We start from the raw sequence: 14,073 nt of genomic DNA on the forward strand, positions 1-14,073 counted from the left end.
AGAAAGTGCATATTTTTGTGGGATGGACTAAAAAGAAAGAGTTTATATTATTATAGAACGGAGGGAGTAATAAAGTAGAGAGGAAAAAGTAAAAAGTATAAAATACAGAAAGAGTGCATATTTTTGTGGAACGGTGAGAGTAATAAAGTAGAGAGGAAAAAGTAGAGAGTATAAAATACTTTGTTTCTCCCAAAAAATATGCATTTTGGTTTGTCACAAGTTTTAATGTAAAATTGTTAAAGTAAGAGAGGGGCAGAGAGAAAAAATAATTAAAATATTGTGAGTGAAGAATGAGTCCTACCACATTAGTAATAAAAGAGTTTAGATATTACTACAAACGTATTAGGATTGGAATATAATTAATTCTTAAAACAGTCTTACACTTATCTTTTATCTTTTTCCTTTTTCTTTTTTCTTTTTTTTTTGGTGCAGGACCCATTGTTATCTATTTTTATAATGGATGTTGAATATTCTGTCACCTGATATACGGAGCACTTTCCTTTTGACCTGCTTTATATGAACGAATTAATTATTCAATGGAGAGAAAGATTTCGAAATAGTTTTATTATATTTAGGAATACATCAGATGTGAGAGTAGTATGATTAGTAAAGTTAACTAAATATTATTCCTTAATTAATATGTCCACAAATATATGGCAAAGTGAATGGAATAAATAGGAGTAGAAAGAAACGACCTATATTTTCGTCAACCTTTTCTCGAGGCCTATTTATTTGAATTTTCAACTCACTTCAATAGTAGTTGGATTTGATATTTTGAGGCATTCATATAATTTCTTCAACAAACGTGAATTTTGCTACGGCAGCTGATATGGAGAGGAGATTAGCGGAAGCAGCTTTCGGAGGAGATCTAGAGGAGCTACAGAAGATCATGGTTGAGGATCCTCTGATTCTCGACAAAATCATCGCTTCCTGCGCCGACGAGACGCCGCTCCACACGGCCGCCATGCTCGGCCACCTCAGCTTCGTCGCAGAGCTGCTGAGTCGGAGGCCTGAGCTGGCCGCCGAGTGTGACTCACGCGGCCTCTCGCCGCTGCACCTGGCCGCGGCGAAGGGGCACGCGGAGGTCGTTCGGGAGCTGCTTCTCGTGAATAGTGACGTGGCATCGGTGCGGGATTCGGACGGAAGGACGGCCCTCCACGTGGCAGCAGTCAAGGGGCGGGAGGGTGCGTTGGCTGAGTTGGTCGCACTCGCTCCGGGTCTGACTCGAGTGCTCACCGGCCGAGGCGAGACCGGTTTGCACCTCTGTGTCAAGTGGAATCGCTTCGAGGCGGCCAAATTGCTGGCTGATGATGATTTCTTGCTGAATTTCAAGGATTATGATGGCAATACTGCTTTGCATATTGCTGTTGTCAAGAAGCAATTTCAGGTCGGTAATCAAATGCAAATTCTATATATTGTACAAATTCCAAACTATGATCTGCATTAGATTTTAAGATTTGATGTCAATACGACATCAACATTGTCAACCGATTGACGTTGTGTTGACGTTATGTCGACATCAAATCTTGAAATTTAACGGTCCGGATCATAGTTTGGAGAGTTCATAGAAAAGATGTTGTTTGCATTTTATCAATCCTATACTAGTAATATGCATCTTGGCAACACTAGATTTTAAGCATGCAAGCATCTCTGATGAAAGTGAATTTGGTGGAACAGATGATCAAATATCTGATTCAACTAGACCAAGTAGAAGTGAATGCCTTGAACAAGAATCAACTGACAGCATTGGATCTACTGAGACAAAGTCCTCGAGACACGAGAGATATGGAAATCGAGCACGCCCTTCTAAGCTCGGGTGCTTTGTCTGCTAAGGATATGGACTTGATCACCGATGAAGGAAAATCTCATCAGAGGCTCTCCTCTCTGCAGAGCCGCAAGCCCACGGACTGGCTGGGGAGGAGGAAGAGTGCGCTGATGGTGGTGGCGTCGCTGATCGCCACAGTGGCCTTCCAGGCAGGGCTGACCCCACCCGGAGGCGTCTGGGAGGACGACTACTATGTGGACGAGAACGGGCAAGCTGTGAGCGACCCTCACTCCGCAGGCCACTCTGTGATGGCATACCAAGAGCCTGGTGTGTACGGCGCTTTCATGATCCTCAACACCGTCGCCTTCCTTGCATCACTGAGCATAATTCTTCTGCTGGTGAGTGGGTTGCCACTCAACCGGAGGAAGTGGATGTGGCTGCAGATGGTGATTATGTGGGTGGCCATCAGCACTCAGGTGGCCACCTACTTTGTCACGCTCAGGCACATCTCGCCTCGTGACATGGCAGGGACACTCCGCGAAGTCACTGAGATATCAGTGCTAACATGGCTTACACTCATCGTCGTTGTGTTCGTCGGGAATGTGTTGCGCCTGAATTTGTGGGTTCTGAGGAAGTATGGATTGATAAAAGGGAAAGAGAGGGACTCACAAGGCATTGATGATGATCAAGAAGATGTACTTGAATAGAATTTATGTAACCAAAGATTTTCTTTTTTATCCTTACTTCAAGTGATATACTACTAATATACTCCATGTTACAAAGGAACAAAGAAGATTGCATATTGTCATCATTTCAAGTGAAGAAAGATCTCATTAAATCATAAATGTAAAGTCAAAATAACAAACCTATATTCTATGTTTCACATTTTTCACACTGGCAAGAATGAAAGTTTTAGTTCACTTCAAAGGAGAGCCTCTATATGCATATATAAAATCAAGCTACTCACAGTTGATTAGACAGAAGTTTGAACCTCCTAGCGCAATCTGATAGTCTCGTTAGGAAGGATGACGTTCGGATTTCTAATGTGTGGATTGAGTGCCGCGAGTTCTTTCCATTTCGCCCCAGATCCATGGACCCGAGAAGAAATGCTCCACAACGTCTCTCCCGGCTGCACAGTTGTTGAAGTTGGCTCAGAGGCAGGAGATGATTTGGGAGCACCCTTTGACTTCATTAACGGATGCTTATTCTTCTTCCCCATCCCATTCGCTAGCAGCCACCGTGATCCAGACTGTTGCTGATTCGCAGAACCCCATAGCTTCTTCTTCCCCTGCTCCGCCTTCAATCCGGCCACGTGCACCTCAGTTATCTTGTATTGGGGAATCTTCTCTTCCTCGTTACTCTCGTCTTCTGTCTGCTTTTCCGTAACATTGTCCTCTTTGGCACCTCCCCTGGTTGGTTTATCCTCGTCATCATCATCAGAGCTCCTCCACATAGAGACCGTGTTGTAGATTCTAGGCTTTGGAGGAACAAACACTCTCTCCACTTGAATGAGAGCGAGCATGGGGGTGCCAACTGGCTCATAGTCACGCAGAGGGTCGCGCAGCTGAACCATTAACGCAACAGTGAAATTGTCGCCTAACAGACCATACTTCCTACTCCTTCCCCGTCTCTTCTCCCCCTTTGACCTCCCTCGAAAATGGTCCAGAGAAGTGGCATGATGGGCTTCCAGTATTTTGGAGGTCCGCTCGCTTGCAAGATCACCATCATCGATGTCACCGGAATCCAGCTTCATCCATTCATCGAGTGTTAGCGACAGGCCCATCAACCCATCAACATCTTCACCATTATCTTTAACATCAAGCAGCTGCAATCCACCACTGCCATCAAGACCTATGGACCCACCAACATCGACCGTCTTTCCCTTGAGTGCAGAAAATTCACCAATCGACTGCGCACTAATATTTGAAGGAGCATCGTCATCTGACATGCCGGATTGTATCCTCAAGCCCTCGACTGAAAGCGCTTCAATTTTATCCATGGCCAGAGGGGCAAGATCCTCTAAAGACACATATTCTGCGTCCCTTTTAAGGGATTGGACACGGGATGAGCCTTTCATGTTCTTGTTTCCATGATGCACGTTCTTCATTACTTCGGATTCCTGATGCACCAACTCTTGCCTGAAACAGGACGATACATTTTATGGTAACGGTAACTGTTTATAAATTAGTACCGAAGCAAAATAACAAGAACAAACCTCTCAGGTCCCTCCAGACGCAGTTCGCCTTCCCAAGCTACTTGTTGGATGGTCTTCCCCGTTAGATCTTCCAGAGGCATTAACTTCTTAGCCTGCATGGAGAGCTTCTCGATCCCGATAGATGCCAGACCTTGAAGTATGTCCATCACACCAGACCCCATTACTGCAGGCACCACCACAGGATTGGACACCTGCATAATTAAACTCCCACCACTCTTGGCATTCCTGAAAAGTGCAGGATCCATAGATCGTAGAAACCCACCGTCTCTTGTCTGCACAAACGAACCCAAACCTTCACCCAGGGGTGGAAGCTGCTGAGGATCGTCACGAGGCATATCAATTGGACTGCCAAAACCAGAACCACCAGGTGGAGAGTGTTGAAATATACTCTCGTTCAAGCCCCACTCACGCATCAAGGCTTCGGTTTCCAAATCTTCCATCCTCAAGGCCCTAGTTTCAGCCCCGAATGCATCTGCCATCCTAGACATCTCCTTGAAACCTTCAAATATCTGTGGTTGGTGGAAATCCTCAGAGACAGTTCCCATTGGAATGTCGCTTGCAAGTTCTAATGGATAATTCTCAATACCGAAGTTGAGTAAACATCCTTCGGCGAGAGAATCCTTCTCAAACTGCCTGAGTAGACGCTCTCTTGGAGACTCGGGCTCACTTTCGGAACTCAAGCTAAATGGACTGTGATCTATACCCAGCATCTCCAAGAAATCAGTAGCCACTGAGTTAGTAATATCATCCAAATCGAGCGATTTCCCCTTGCTACAATCTTTGTAATCAGAACTAGCCTCCAAATAATTTTCAAAGTGTATAGCATCAATCTCTTCATTTTGAGATTCTAATTTTTCATTCGCCACCTCTGTTACACAACTTAGCGGGGATTCCATTTCTTGCTCAAGGGCTTCCTCCACGGAGATGTTTTTTCCTTCCGCGTCGTTGTTGCACATTTGTACTGATTGCTCGTCAGGTTCAGAGGATGGTTCTTTTGGTGAGAGATCGGAGGAGCTACCTGAGCCAAGGACCATCTCAACAGCAAAGTCAGCTTCTAGACCATTTCCAGTCTCTTCAGCAATCTTCAACACCTCATCTTCTGGTCCAACGTATTCTTTGCCTTCTATCCCCTTATCTACGACCGAAAACTCAGCAATTTCACATTCAGTTCCACAATTCTCTTCATCGGCATCAGGTGCTACGGACTGATCCACTTTGTGCGGGCCAAGACATGAAGATAAAGAAACAGACTCCATTTTATTCTCAACCGAAGTATTAGAAATTTCTTCATCCAGTTTTTGGTAGAGTATACTCATCGACTCTAGCAGTTCTGACCTTGGCATCGGCAAAACCTCATGAAGATCCTTTATGTCTTCTGTGTACCGGTTTGAGGCAGACAACCTCACAGGAAGACTTCCCGCTGGATAGATATCTGGTTCGGTCATTTGATCATAAGGCGCCAGGGGCTTTTCCATCCTTGTGCTGTTACGCTGAAAGCTAGGGATCTCAGAAACACTTTTTCCACAAGACACCTCAGCATTATTGCTCTGAATAGCATATCCAAAACTGACGTTCATTGTTGCGCCCCTTGCTTTACCTGACAACCTGAAACTAGTCGTCCACTTCCCCGAGCTCTTCTCCTCCTCCAGCTCCTCCAACGTTATAGGAAGCAATCTAGTCAAGTCCACTTGATGCTTCCCCAAGTCCAGCTCGGGCGCATCACAAGCAGAAACAAACAACGAGGAATGCTTTGCCTCATACTTCGTTGAATGGTGGGGGCCACTTCTACTACCATAGACCGAGCAAGAATGAGTCAACTGATCCTCAAACTCAGCTACTCCTCTACAAACCCTAACCGGCCGCGTCATCTGCTCAGCATCCCGCCTCTTCCAGTGCACAACGAGACAAGTGCCATCAAAGAGCGCGGGCATTCCTTCAATAGAGTGGACTTGGAGAGAGAAACAGCAATTGAACCTGCGGTTCCTCACTTGAGTCAAGGCCTTGAGACCTTTCCAGCTCCAAATAGACGACTTCTTATCCCTCTCGAACGAATCCTTAGCTGACTCCTTAACATGAGACTTTCCAATCGACTTGGCTCGACTACTAGCCGTAGAACTAGCAAGCCTACTTAGCGTTTTATCCGAATAAAACGTCTTATTTATAGCTTCGATATCGCTCAAAAGCCTCCCATTTCCTGAAACCCCACCCCCCTTCTTTTTGCTATCTGCCTTTGATGACAACATCTTCACCTCAAAAACTAAGCAAATTAACACACAAAAAAAAATCCAATAAATTACATAACCAGACACAATAATGTTAACAAAAATTGAAAAAATCGCAAAATTAAAAATAATAATAATCTAATCGGCTGTTTTTTGGTGATAACATACAGGCTTTGACTATCTAAGAAGAGCTAAGAGAAACAGATACACGATTGATTTTGGAGATTGGATTCTCAAATTATAAGAAAAAGGTTTCCAAATTGACATAGGCATAGGCTTAACCGGAGCACACAAGAAAAGCATATTTCACCGAAGGAGAAGGGGAAATGAAGAATCCTTGCAAGTAGAGAAATGGAGGTGAAGAATCTTACAAGTAAAATCATTCGATAGTTGAGGCGTAGCTTCCGCTCCTAGATTTGTGTCTGTACAAGTACAAGTCTCCCTATCTCTCTTTCTCTCTCTGAGTTATTCAATTCAAAATTTTGGAGTTTTGAAGCTGTCATTTACCAGAAATAAACAAATAAAAGTTTTTGTGATGCCCCTATACTACATGAAATTCTCATTTTCGCCCCTATTTCTAATCGGTGCGCCAAAACGCCGTCGTCCAATTCCGTTTTCCCTTATAAAATTAAATACTTAATTTAATCCCATTAATTCCATCACCTTTCTATTCGTACTGATTGATCAATTACAAATACTGATTTTGTTTTTAATGGCTATTTTTAAATGAATTGTACTATTTCATCTTTATATTTATTACTATTACACATTTTTTTTAAAATAAACTACCGTTACTAACTCTGTTAGAATCTGAATTCTGCGATATACATGTTTCCATAGCTTACGGTAGTGCCAAATTACAATAACAAGCATGAAATAAAAAAAGGAAAATGTTTTAGAGACATAATGTCTCCGAGCCTTATTGCCATAATGAGGATATAATAGTAATTTTCACCATATATTTAGTTTTTGATTATTTTTACATTTTGTATACATATATTGTTGCCCCTAAACCATTAATAAGGAGTATTAAATGAGGTCATGAATTAGAATACCTTAATCATGGGAAATATATGTTGACAGCATATTTACGCAAAGTTGGGTGAATCTTATGACAATTAAATCTTTCAGAAATTTATAAGAAAAAGTATATTGAATACCTAAAAATTTTCTAATGCGTAAGAATTAATAATATGAAATAAAAATGTATTCTCAATTTTTTTTCCTCTCCTACTTTATCTATTAATATTTAGATCTCAAACCTCATAAAAAACATATTTTTTAACTAATTTGTTTAATAATAAAGCTATAAAGTTAATAATTTATTTTTCTTTCTAAAATATCAAAGTTCTTAGGTCAATTTAGGTATAGCATGGAAGAAGATAAATTTTTATATATGCAATAATACTAATTGAGTTTACGGTTTGATTTTGTTTTAATTTAAATTATTTTCCTTTCAAAATATTAATTTCTATAAATTCTTAAATTTTGGAATGGTATGGTCACTTTAATAAAAATAATCTCATATTCTTAACTCATATATTTATTATTTAAGACTATATATCTAATACTTTCTCTTTTTATTTTTAGAATATTATAACTTTTAACTCAATCCGTATATCATGCAATAAATTAAAATTTGATGCTTCTAATTAACAGTTTCTAATATTTTAATTCTTCACTTTCTAATATTAATTATTTAAATTCTTGATCTTTGAAACATTACATCGAATCTTATAAAAAATACTAATTATATATTTTAAAATCACCTATTTTATACATTAAAACTATAAAATTAATATGTTCTCTTTTTCTTTCTAAGATACTAGAGTTCCTATCTTAGTTCATTATAACATGCAACATATTAAAATATTAGTATTATATTGTAAATAAAAACTGTTAATTTACTGTTTTGATTTTTAGGATTTCATAGTTTTTAATTTAATTCTTCACTTTCCAAAATTCTAATTTCTTTAACTTCTTATTTTAGTACATTACATTAAACTTCGTTCCAAAAAATAATCGCTTGCTCATAATTCATGTATTTTATATCTTAAAGCTATATTGCAACTATTTTATTTGTTTCTTGTAAAATATTATAATTCTTAGCTCAATTCACTATAACATGCTACGAGTAGTTTATGAATACTGATGGGGTATACTGTTGATTTATGAATTTTAGACAAAAATTTAATTTATTTATTTTTAATTCTTGGAATGTTATAGTCGAACCACGTTTAAAGTATTTACATGTTCTTAACCCATCTATTTAACATTTTAAAGCTATAAAATTAATATTTTTTAATCTATTTGTAAAATATTAGAGTTCCTAGCTTAATTCACTATGTTATCTAACAAATTAAAATTTGATACTATATGATAATAGTAAATATGTTTAAGGTTTAATTTTAAGACTTTTATAATTTTAATTTGATTTTTTTACTTGAAAAAATTTTGATTTCTTTCATTTCTGAAATTTTTGGAACATTATGTTGAACATCGATTACAAAATAATGCAAATTGAGTTTACAGTTTTAATTTTAATAATTTTTTAATTTTACTTTTAATTCTTACTTTCTAAAAGTTTTAATTCTTATGTTTGTGAAGTTTAATTGGAACAATTTGAAATAATATTTAAAAGATTGTGTTTTAGGAGAAAGTTGCAAAAAGAAACTAACTTTAAAATTAAAATTAGTTGATGTTTGTTTATTGAAAATTAAGATATGAATTTGGTATTCCTAATTCAAAACTAAAAATTAATATTACAATTTTCAAAATAAAACTTTTAAATAAAAGAAGACGTTTTGCACTTTTGCTTTCATAAGCTAAAAAAACCACTTTTATCTATACTTAGATTAAATATATAAACATGATGCTAGTTATTACTATTTACTAACTTTTGTTTTAATATCAGATCTTATAATCGGATTCATTTTTTTAAATCTATCTTGGTAATTTATAAATACAAATCTTGTTCAATATTCAAAGAAGTAAATATGTATAATGAGTAGTATTCAATGATACAAATCTATCTTTAAATAGCATTCCTAGGGTAAATTAATCAAAGTAAGAATTGTACTTATGGCATAGAGACATAGGGGTATTATGGCATAGAGACATTATGTCTCTAAATCACTACTCATAAAAAAAATAATGCATGTGGATATTTTTAATGAATTAAGAATGCTAATTCAGATTTCTAAACATAGGGGAGTGTTATATTGCTAACTCATAACTTAATTGCTAAATGCTAACTACAACTAAATAATAGCCATTAGATATTCAATTAAGGGCTTAGATCATCAATCCCTAGATGTCAATACGATCAACGGAAAACGTAAATAAGGCCATATGATTAATTCCAAAAAATATCAATAGGAGTAATGTCAATTAACTACATGTTTAGTTATAACTACTCCCTCCGCCCCGGCTAAGATGACACATTGCTTAGCCGGCACGTGATTTTAGGAGTTATTGGTTAAAGTGTTTAATTGGAGAGAGAAAAGGTGGGTGTAAGTATTAAAGTAGAAAGATAAAGAAAGATAGATATTTTAATAGGAGTGAGAAAAAGTGATTGAGTGTATTAATTGGAGAGAGAAAGTTTCCAAAAAAAGAAATGTGTCATCTTAGTTGGGACAAATTAAAAAGGAAAACGTGTCATCTTAAGCGGGACGGAGGGAGTAACTTTTAAAAGAGATCCCAAAACTTTATATTCATATAACATATATCAAATTAAAGATAATTTCATAAGGACTCCAACGATATCCTACATGTATATGTTCCGACATCAAAATTTGAAAAAAAATTCGAAATTTTTTTATTTTGCGTACAACAGAAATGTCAACATACTATATAAAATAAGTCAATATAATACATGTAGAATGTCAATATAAGCAATGGGTTAACATTCTTAAAGCATTGCTTTGACATTCTCAAAACATTGTGTTGATATTTTCGAAACACTATATTGACATTTTCATCCAAAACCCTAATTTGAAGTTTTTTTTATCTTTTTTTATTTTATTAATAAAAATGAAAATTACACTTGTAGACCATACATTTTCTAAAATCCTATGGCCTTAAATTAGTTGTAGTTAGCAATTAAATGATGAGTTAACAATTGACCACTCCCCTCTAAACATAATATCCAAACTTAAAATTATTTGGGTTTCTAAATAAAAGTTTGAATTTTCACGCAAAAAAGTATGGAAATAGGGCATATGCAGGTAACTTAGAGATTACAGGGAGTTTCAGATCTTCCCATCCAAGATATCAACACTTCTAGGTAATGTGGTTTAGATATAATCTTATTTTGTCGACAATATCAACGCATATTCATTAGGTGGTATAGCCATCTATCTAAACAGTTTTTAGCAACATGAGTCATTAATGAAAAACGCACAAGAAAATTTCCAATTAAGACTTGTGACAACCTGTTACAGAAGTTTAAGCAAGACAACTAATTTCCCAAAAATAAACAAAATAGCAGTGTAACAAATTACAATAATTTTCACTATTATATGCTTAACATACATTTATCATGGTGATGAGAATATAAGATGCTATCTATTCAATACTTAAAGGCCCTGCTCGGTTGCCTATATTCAGTCTCAAGATTGCTCATGTTTGGTTGGTCATATTATATACCTCTGACTCAATCTGAGATTGAGTCCACGACGAATAGTCATGAGATAAGATAAGTCACCCGGGCCGACCTCCTATGACAAAATTAATCGTTGGATACAAATAATTAGCTTTTCAGGGGAATGATCAATTGTCAACTCATCATTTAAGTGCTAACTACAATTAATTTAAGACCATAGGATTTTAGAAAATTTGTGATCTACAATTTGTCACGTGTAATTTTTGTTTTTATTAATTAAATCAAAAAAGATAAACACAATGCTTTGAGAATGTTAACACATTGCTTACATTGACATTCTGCATGTATTATATTGACATATTTTATATACTGTGTTTATATTTGTGCTGTACGAAAAAATTAAAAAAATTTGAATTTTTTTTAAAATTTTGATGTTGGAACATATGCAAGTGAAATCTTATTAGACTTCTTATGAAATTATCTTAAATTTGATACATGTTATGCGAAGGAATAATTTAAATAAAAAAAATTATGCCACTAACTAATAAACTAAATGATTAACTGTTGGGAAACGTGGTTAACTAAATAATGATAATCATAAGACTTGGTCAATATCTAGACCAAGTTTTTCAAGCAATTGGGCCTTTTAATCTGCGGGCATAATGTCGGCAACGTTGGGCCTGCTTCGTTCAAGATCCTTGGGCTGGTCAGAGAGCATATCCTGTGTCACAAATAAATTGTCTTCCGCAAAATTATGTGATGCAGTACATGAAGTAGACGCCGAAATAGGCAGCAATTACTATGTGTTAGAATGACTTGAAGTTAGCACGGTGTATTCAAATCGAGCTGAGAAGTCATTATGACATACCATAGCTATAAAGCTTAACCCTAAAAATCGAATAATTTATGTGTATTAATTCACACTACGTCTATGAAAGAATGACTTGAAATTCGCACGGTGATTTGAAATTGGCACAGTACCATAGGTATAAGGTTAAACTCTTGTAATTGAATAATTGAATAACACACTTAGATGGGCGAAGCTCAATATCTTTTCAATAACGAAAAATAGTGAAAAAGATTATAACAAAAGTGTTATACAGGAAAAAAAATATACAGTCTGCAATATGAGCCATATTATTGCAGCAAAAAAAGGTGATTTCGACGCCTTGGTGGCCCCCACACTCCGGCCCGACATCATGTGAAGGGCAATATATGCCCTATTATTATTTGAGGATTGTGTAGTGCATTTGGGCCACCAAATTAGTTACGTAGTAACATAGAATTGGCTCTAATTTGATAGTGTTTTGAACATTAGTGAAAATCATTATCCATTAAAATGTTATCTATCTATCTATGCATATATAAAAAGAGGAGTTTTGGGGGTATTTATAGAATTACCATTTAAGCTTAAATATATAATTTAGATACTATAATGTAGATATTTAAGAATAAAAACTATAATATAGACGTGGTCTTCCCATGCTTTGAATCATTTCACACCTTCCATTGAATATTATTAATACTAGAAAATAAAGACTCCGAATCAACATAAAAAACTATATAATTTATATAGAACTGATTTAAGCTTAAAATTAGAATCTAGACATGCACATGGAGAAAAAAAAAAGAGAAACATACAAGTTTTGGCCTTAATTTTGAATAATTACAAATTTTAGGCATAAATTTGAATATTTACAAATTTTGAAATGTCCTTTCTTCATTAAAATTGATGAAACGTAGTTCTATTAAAAATTTTGCTATTAGCGTTAATTTTAATGTTTCATGAGAAATTTGGGAATAAATGTCTATGTTCATGAAATTGATGATGAAATGGCCGAAAGTTTTAATTGGCTGCCATAAATATTTATATAATGGGCTCAAGGATTTAACTATAGTTAATGGCCATGAACTTCATATTTTGAATGAGATATATACCAGTAACCTTTATGATAGATACTCCATATAATTGTTATTACATAAAAATAGGCAAATTGCTATGAGATTTCTACTTCAGAATGGATCAAATCAACATACGCAATAAATATATAAATAAAGGCTAATTCTAATAAACTAATTTAGATCATTAGTTTTACCATAACTAAAACACTCAAACGTTAGGAGAAAAAAATTTTAGAAAATGTCAATTTTACATTTAATGTATAATCATGAATTTTAAAATTTAATGCACAATCATAAAATTCTATCAAATGTTGTTATGCATAGAGAGATGTAACCGTTATTTACTCATAAATATATAACTTTTGTCGTATAATTAATTGGACCCAATATTAATAACATTTTTTGTTGGTTTTGATATTTACAAATTTCGTTATTAGGGAAGTTAAAAAGTTTTTATTTTATTCGAATTCTAAATGAGAAAAGTGAAAAGTTTAGGAAGACTTTCGTAATTCTTTTTTTTACTATAAATACATGGCATTTGTTATGTTATAATCCACACGTTCCTACATTTTTTTCATTACATTCTTCGATGAAATTTCTGCTGAAATTTACCCACTTGGTATTCTTCCCCTTCTTCATCTATATTATTATAACATATTCCCCTTCTTCATCTATATAATTATAACATGGAATCAGTTTCTATTTTATGATTCCTTTTTGTGGTTTATGTGATAATAATGTTTTGATACGATCATGGAGGCCGTGCGTCAAAGATTTCAGTTACAGCTGGATTCAACCAAAATCCGTCCTATCGAGATGATATCCGAAAGCTATGAAACTGCCACCATTGTCTTCGTCTTGGAAACAGCTTCGCGTGGGTATCTTGCACATCCCAATCGGAGTCCGAATGAAGGAGTTATGGTGGTTTTACGGAAGTCGCGCAGAGAAGGCCGGGAGCTTCGGGAAAAACGCCCGGCCGAGCATTTTTTACTGTGCAAATCGCCCGGGGACAGGGAAAACGCCCGGGCCGGGCATTTTGGCATGTGAAAAACGCCCGACCGGGCGATTATGCCGATTTTTTAGATTTTGTGGGCCAACTTTCTATTTTTGGACCCATAGTATAAATACCTCTTGATGTCATTTCTTTTCCTTAGGTTTTTGCTGAATTATATGCTTGAGAGCTTTGTTTCCTCTTGGAGAGGGTTTCTATCCAATTCCTAGATTTAGGTTGCTTGAATCCATCAATTGCTAGTTCAAACATGGGATTTCCATCAATTGCTAGTTCAAGCATGGATCAAGTAGAGGTATGCTTTGAGGTTTGTGGTTTCCCTTGAAGATCTAGCCATGGATGCATGTTAGTTATGTT

General features: G+C 35.9%; 2 protein-coding genes across 5 annotated transcripts; one reads left to right on the top strand and one right to left on the bottom strand.

Moving 5' to 3' along the window:
* Positions 1–760: 760 nt before the first annotated feature.
* Positions 761–6,681, bottom strand: LOC125187220 (protein PLASTID MOVEMENT IMPAIRED 1-RELATED 1). Of its 4 annotated transcripts, none has more exons than XM_048083769.1 (4): positions 6,574–6,681; positions 3,981–6,237; positions 2,733–3,903; positions 761–1,364 (listed from the first exon to the last, which is right to left on the bottom strand). In XM_048083769.1, exons 2-3 carry the CDS (start codon positions 6,221–6,223, stop codon positions 2,760–2,762), a joined length of 3,387 nt encoding a protein of 1,128 aa, XP_047939726.1. In that variant the 5' UTR covers positions 6,224–6,237; positions 6,574–6,681; the 3' UTR covers positions 761–1,364; positions 2,733–2,759. The 4 variants fall into 4 exon arrangements, with proteins under 4 accessions (XP_047939726.1, XP_047939725.1, XP_047939724.1 ...); XM_048083768.1 differs by lacking the exon at positions 761–1,364 and adding an exon at positions 1,631–2,376; XM_048083767.1 differs by lacking the exon at positions 761–1,364 and adding an exon at positions 1,631–2,391.
* On the top strand, positions 830–2,576 carry LOC125187221 (ankyrin repeat-containing protein ITN1-like). Its single transcript, XM_048083770.1, has 2 exons — positions 830–1,387; positions 1,678–2,576. Exons 1-2 carry the CDS (start codon positions 830–832, stop codon positions 2,470–2,472), a joined length of 1,353 nt encoding a protein of 450 aa, XP_047939727.1. The 3' UTR covers positions 2,473–2,576.
* Positions 6,682–14,073: the final 7,392 nt, after the last annotated feature.

The sequence above is a fragment of the Salvia hispanica genome, chromosome 5, assembly GCF_023119035.1.
Source record: "Salvia hispanica cultivar TCC Black 2014 chromosome 5, UniMelb_Shisp_WGS_1.0, whole genome shotgun sequence".
NCBI lineage: Eukaryota > Viridiplantae > Streptophyta > Magnoliopsida > Lamiales > Lamiaceae > Salvia > Salvia hispanica.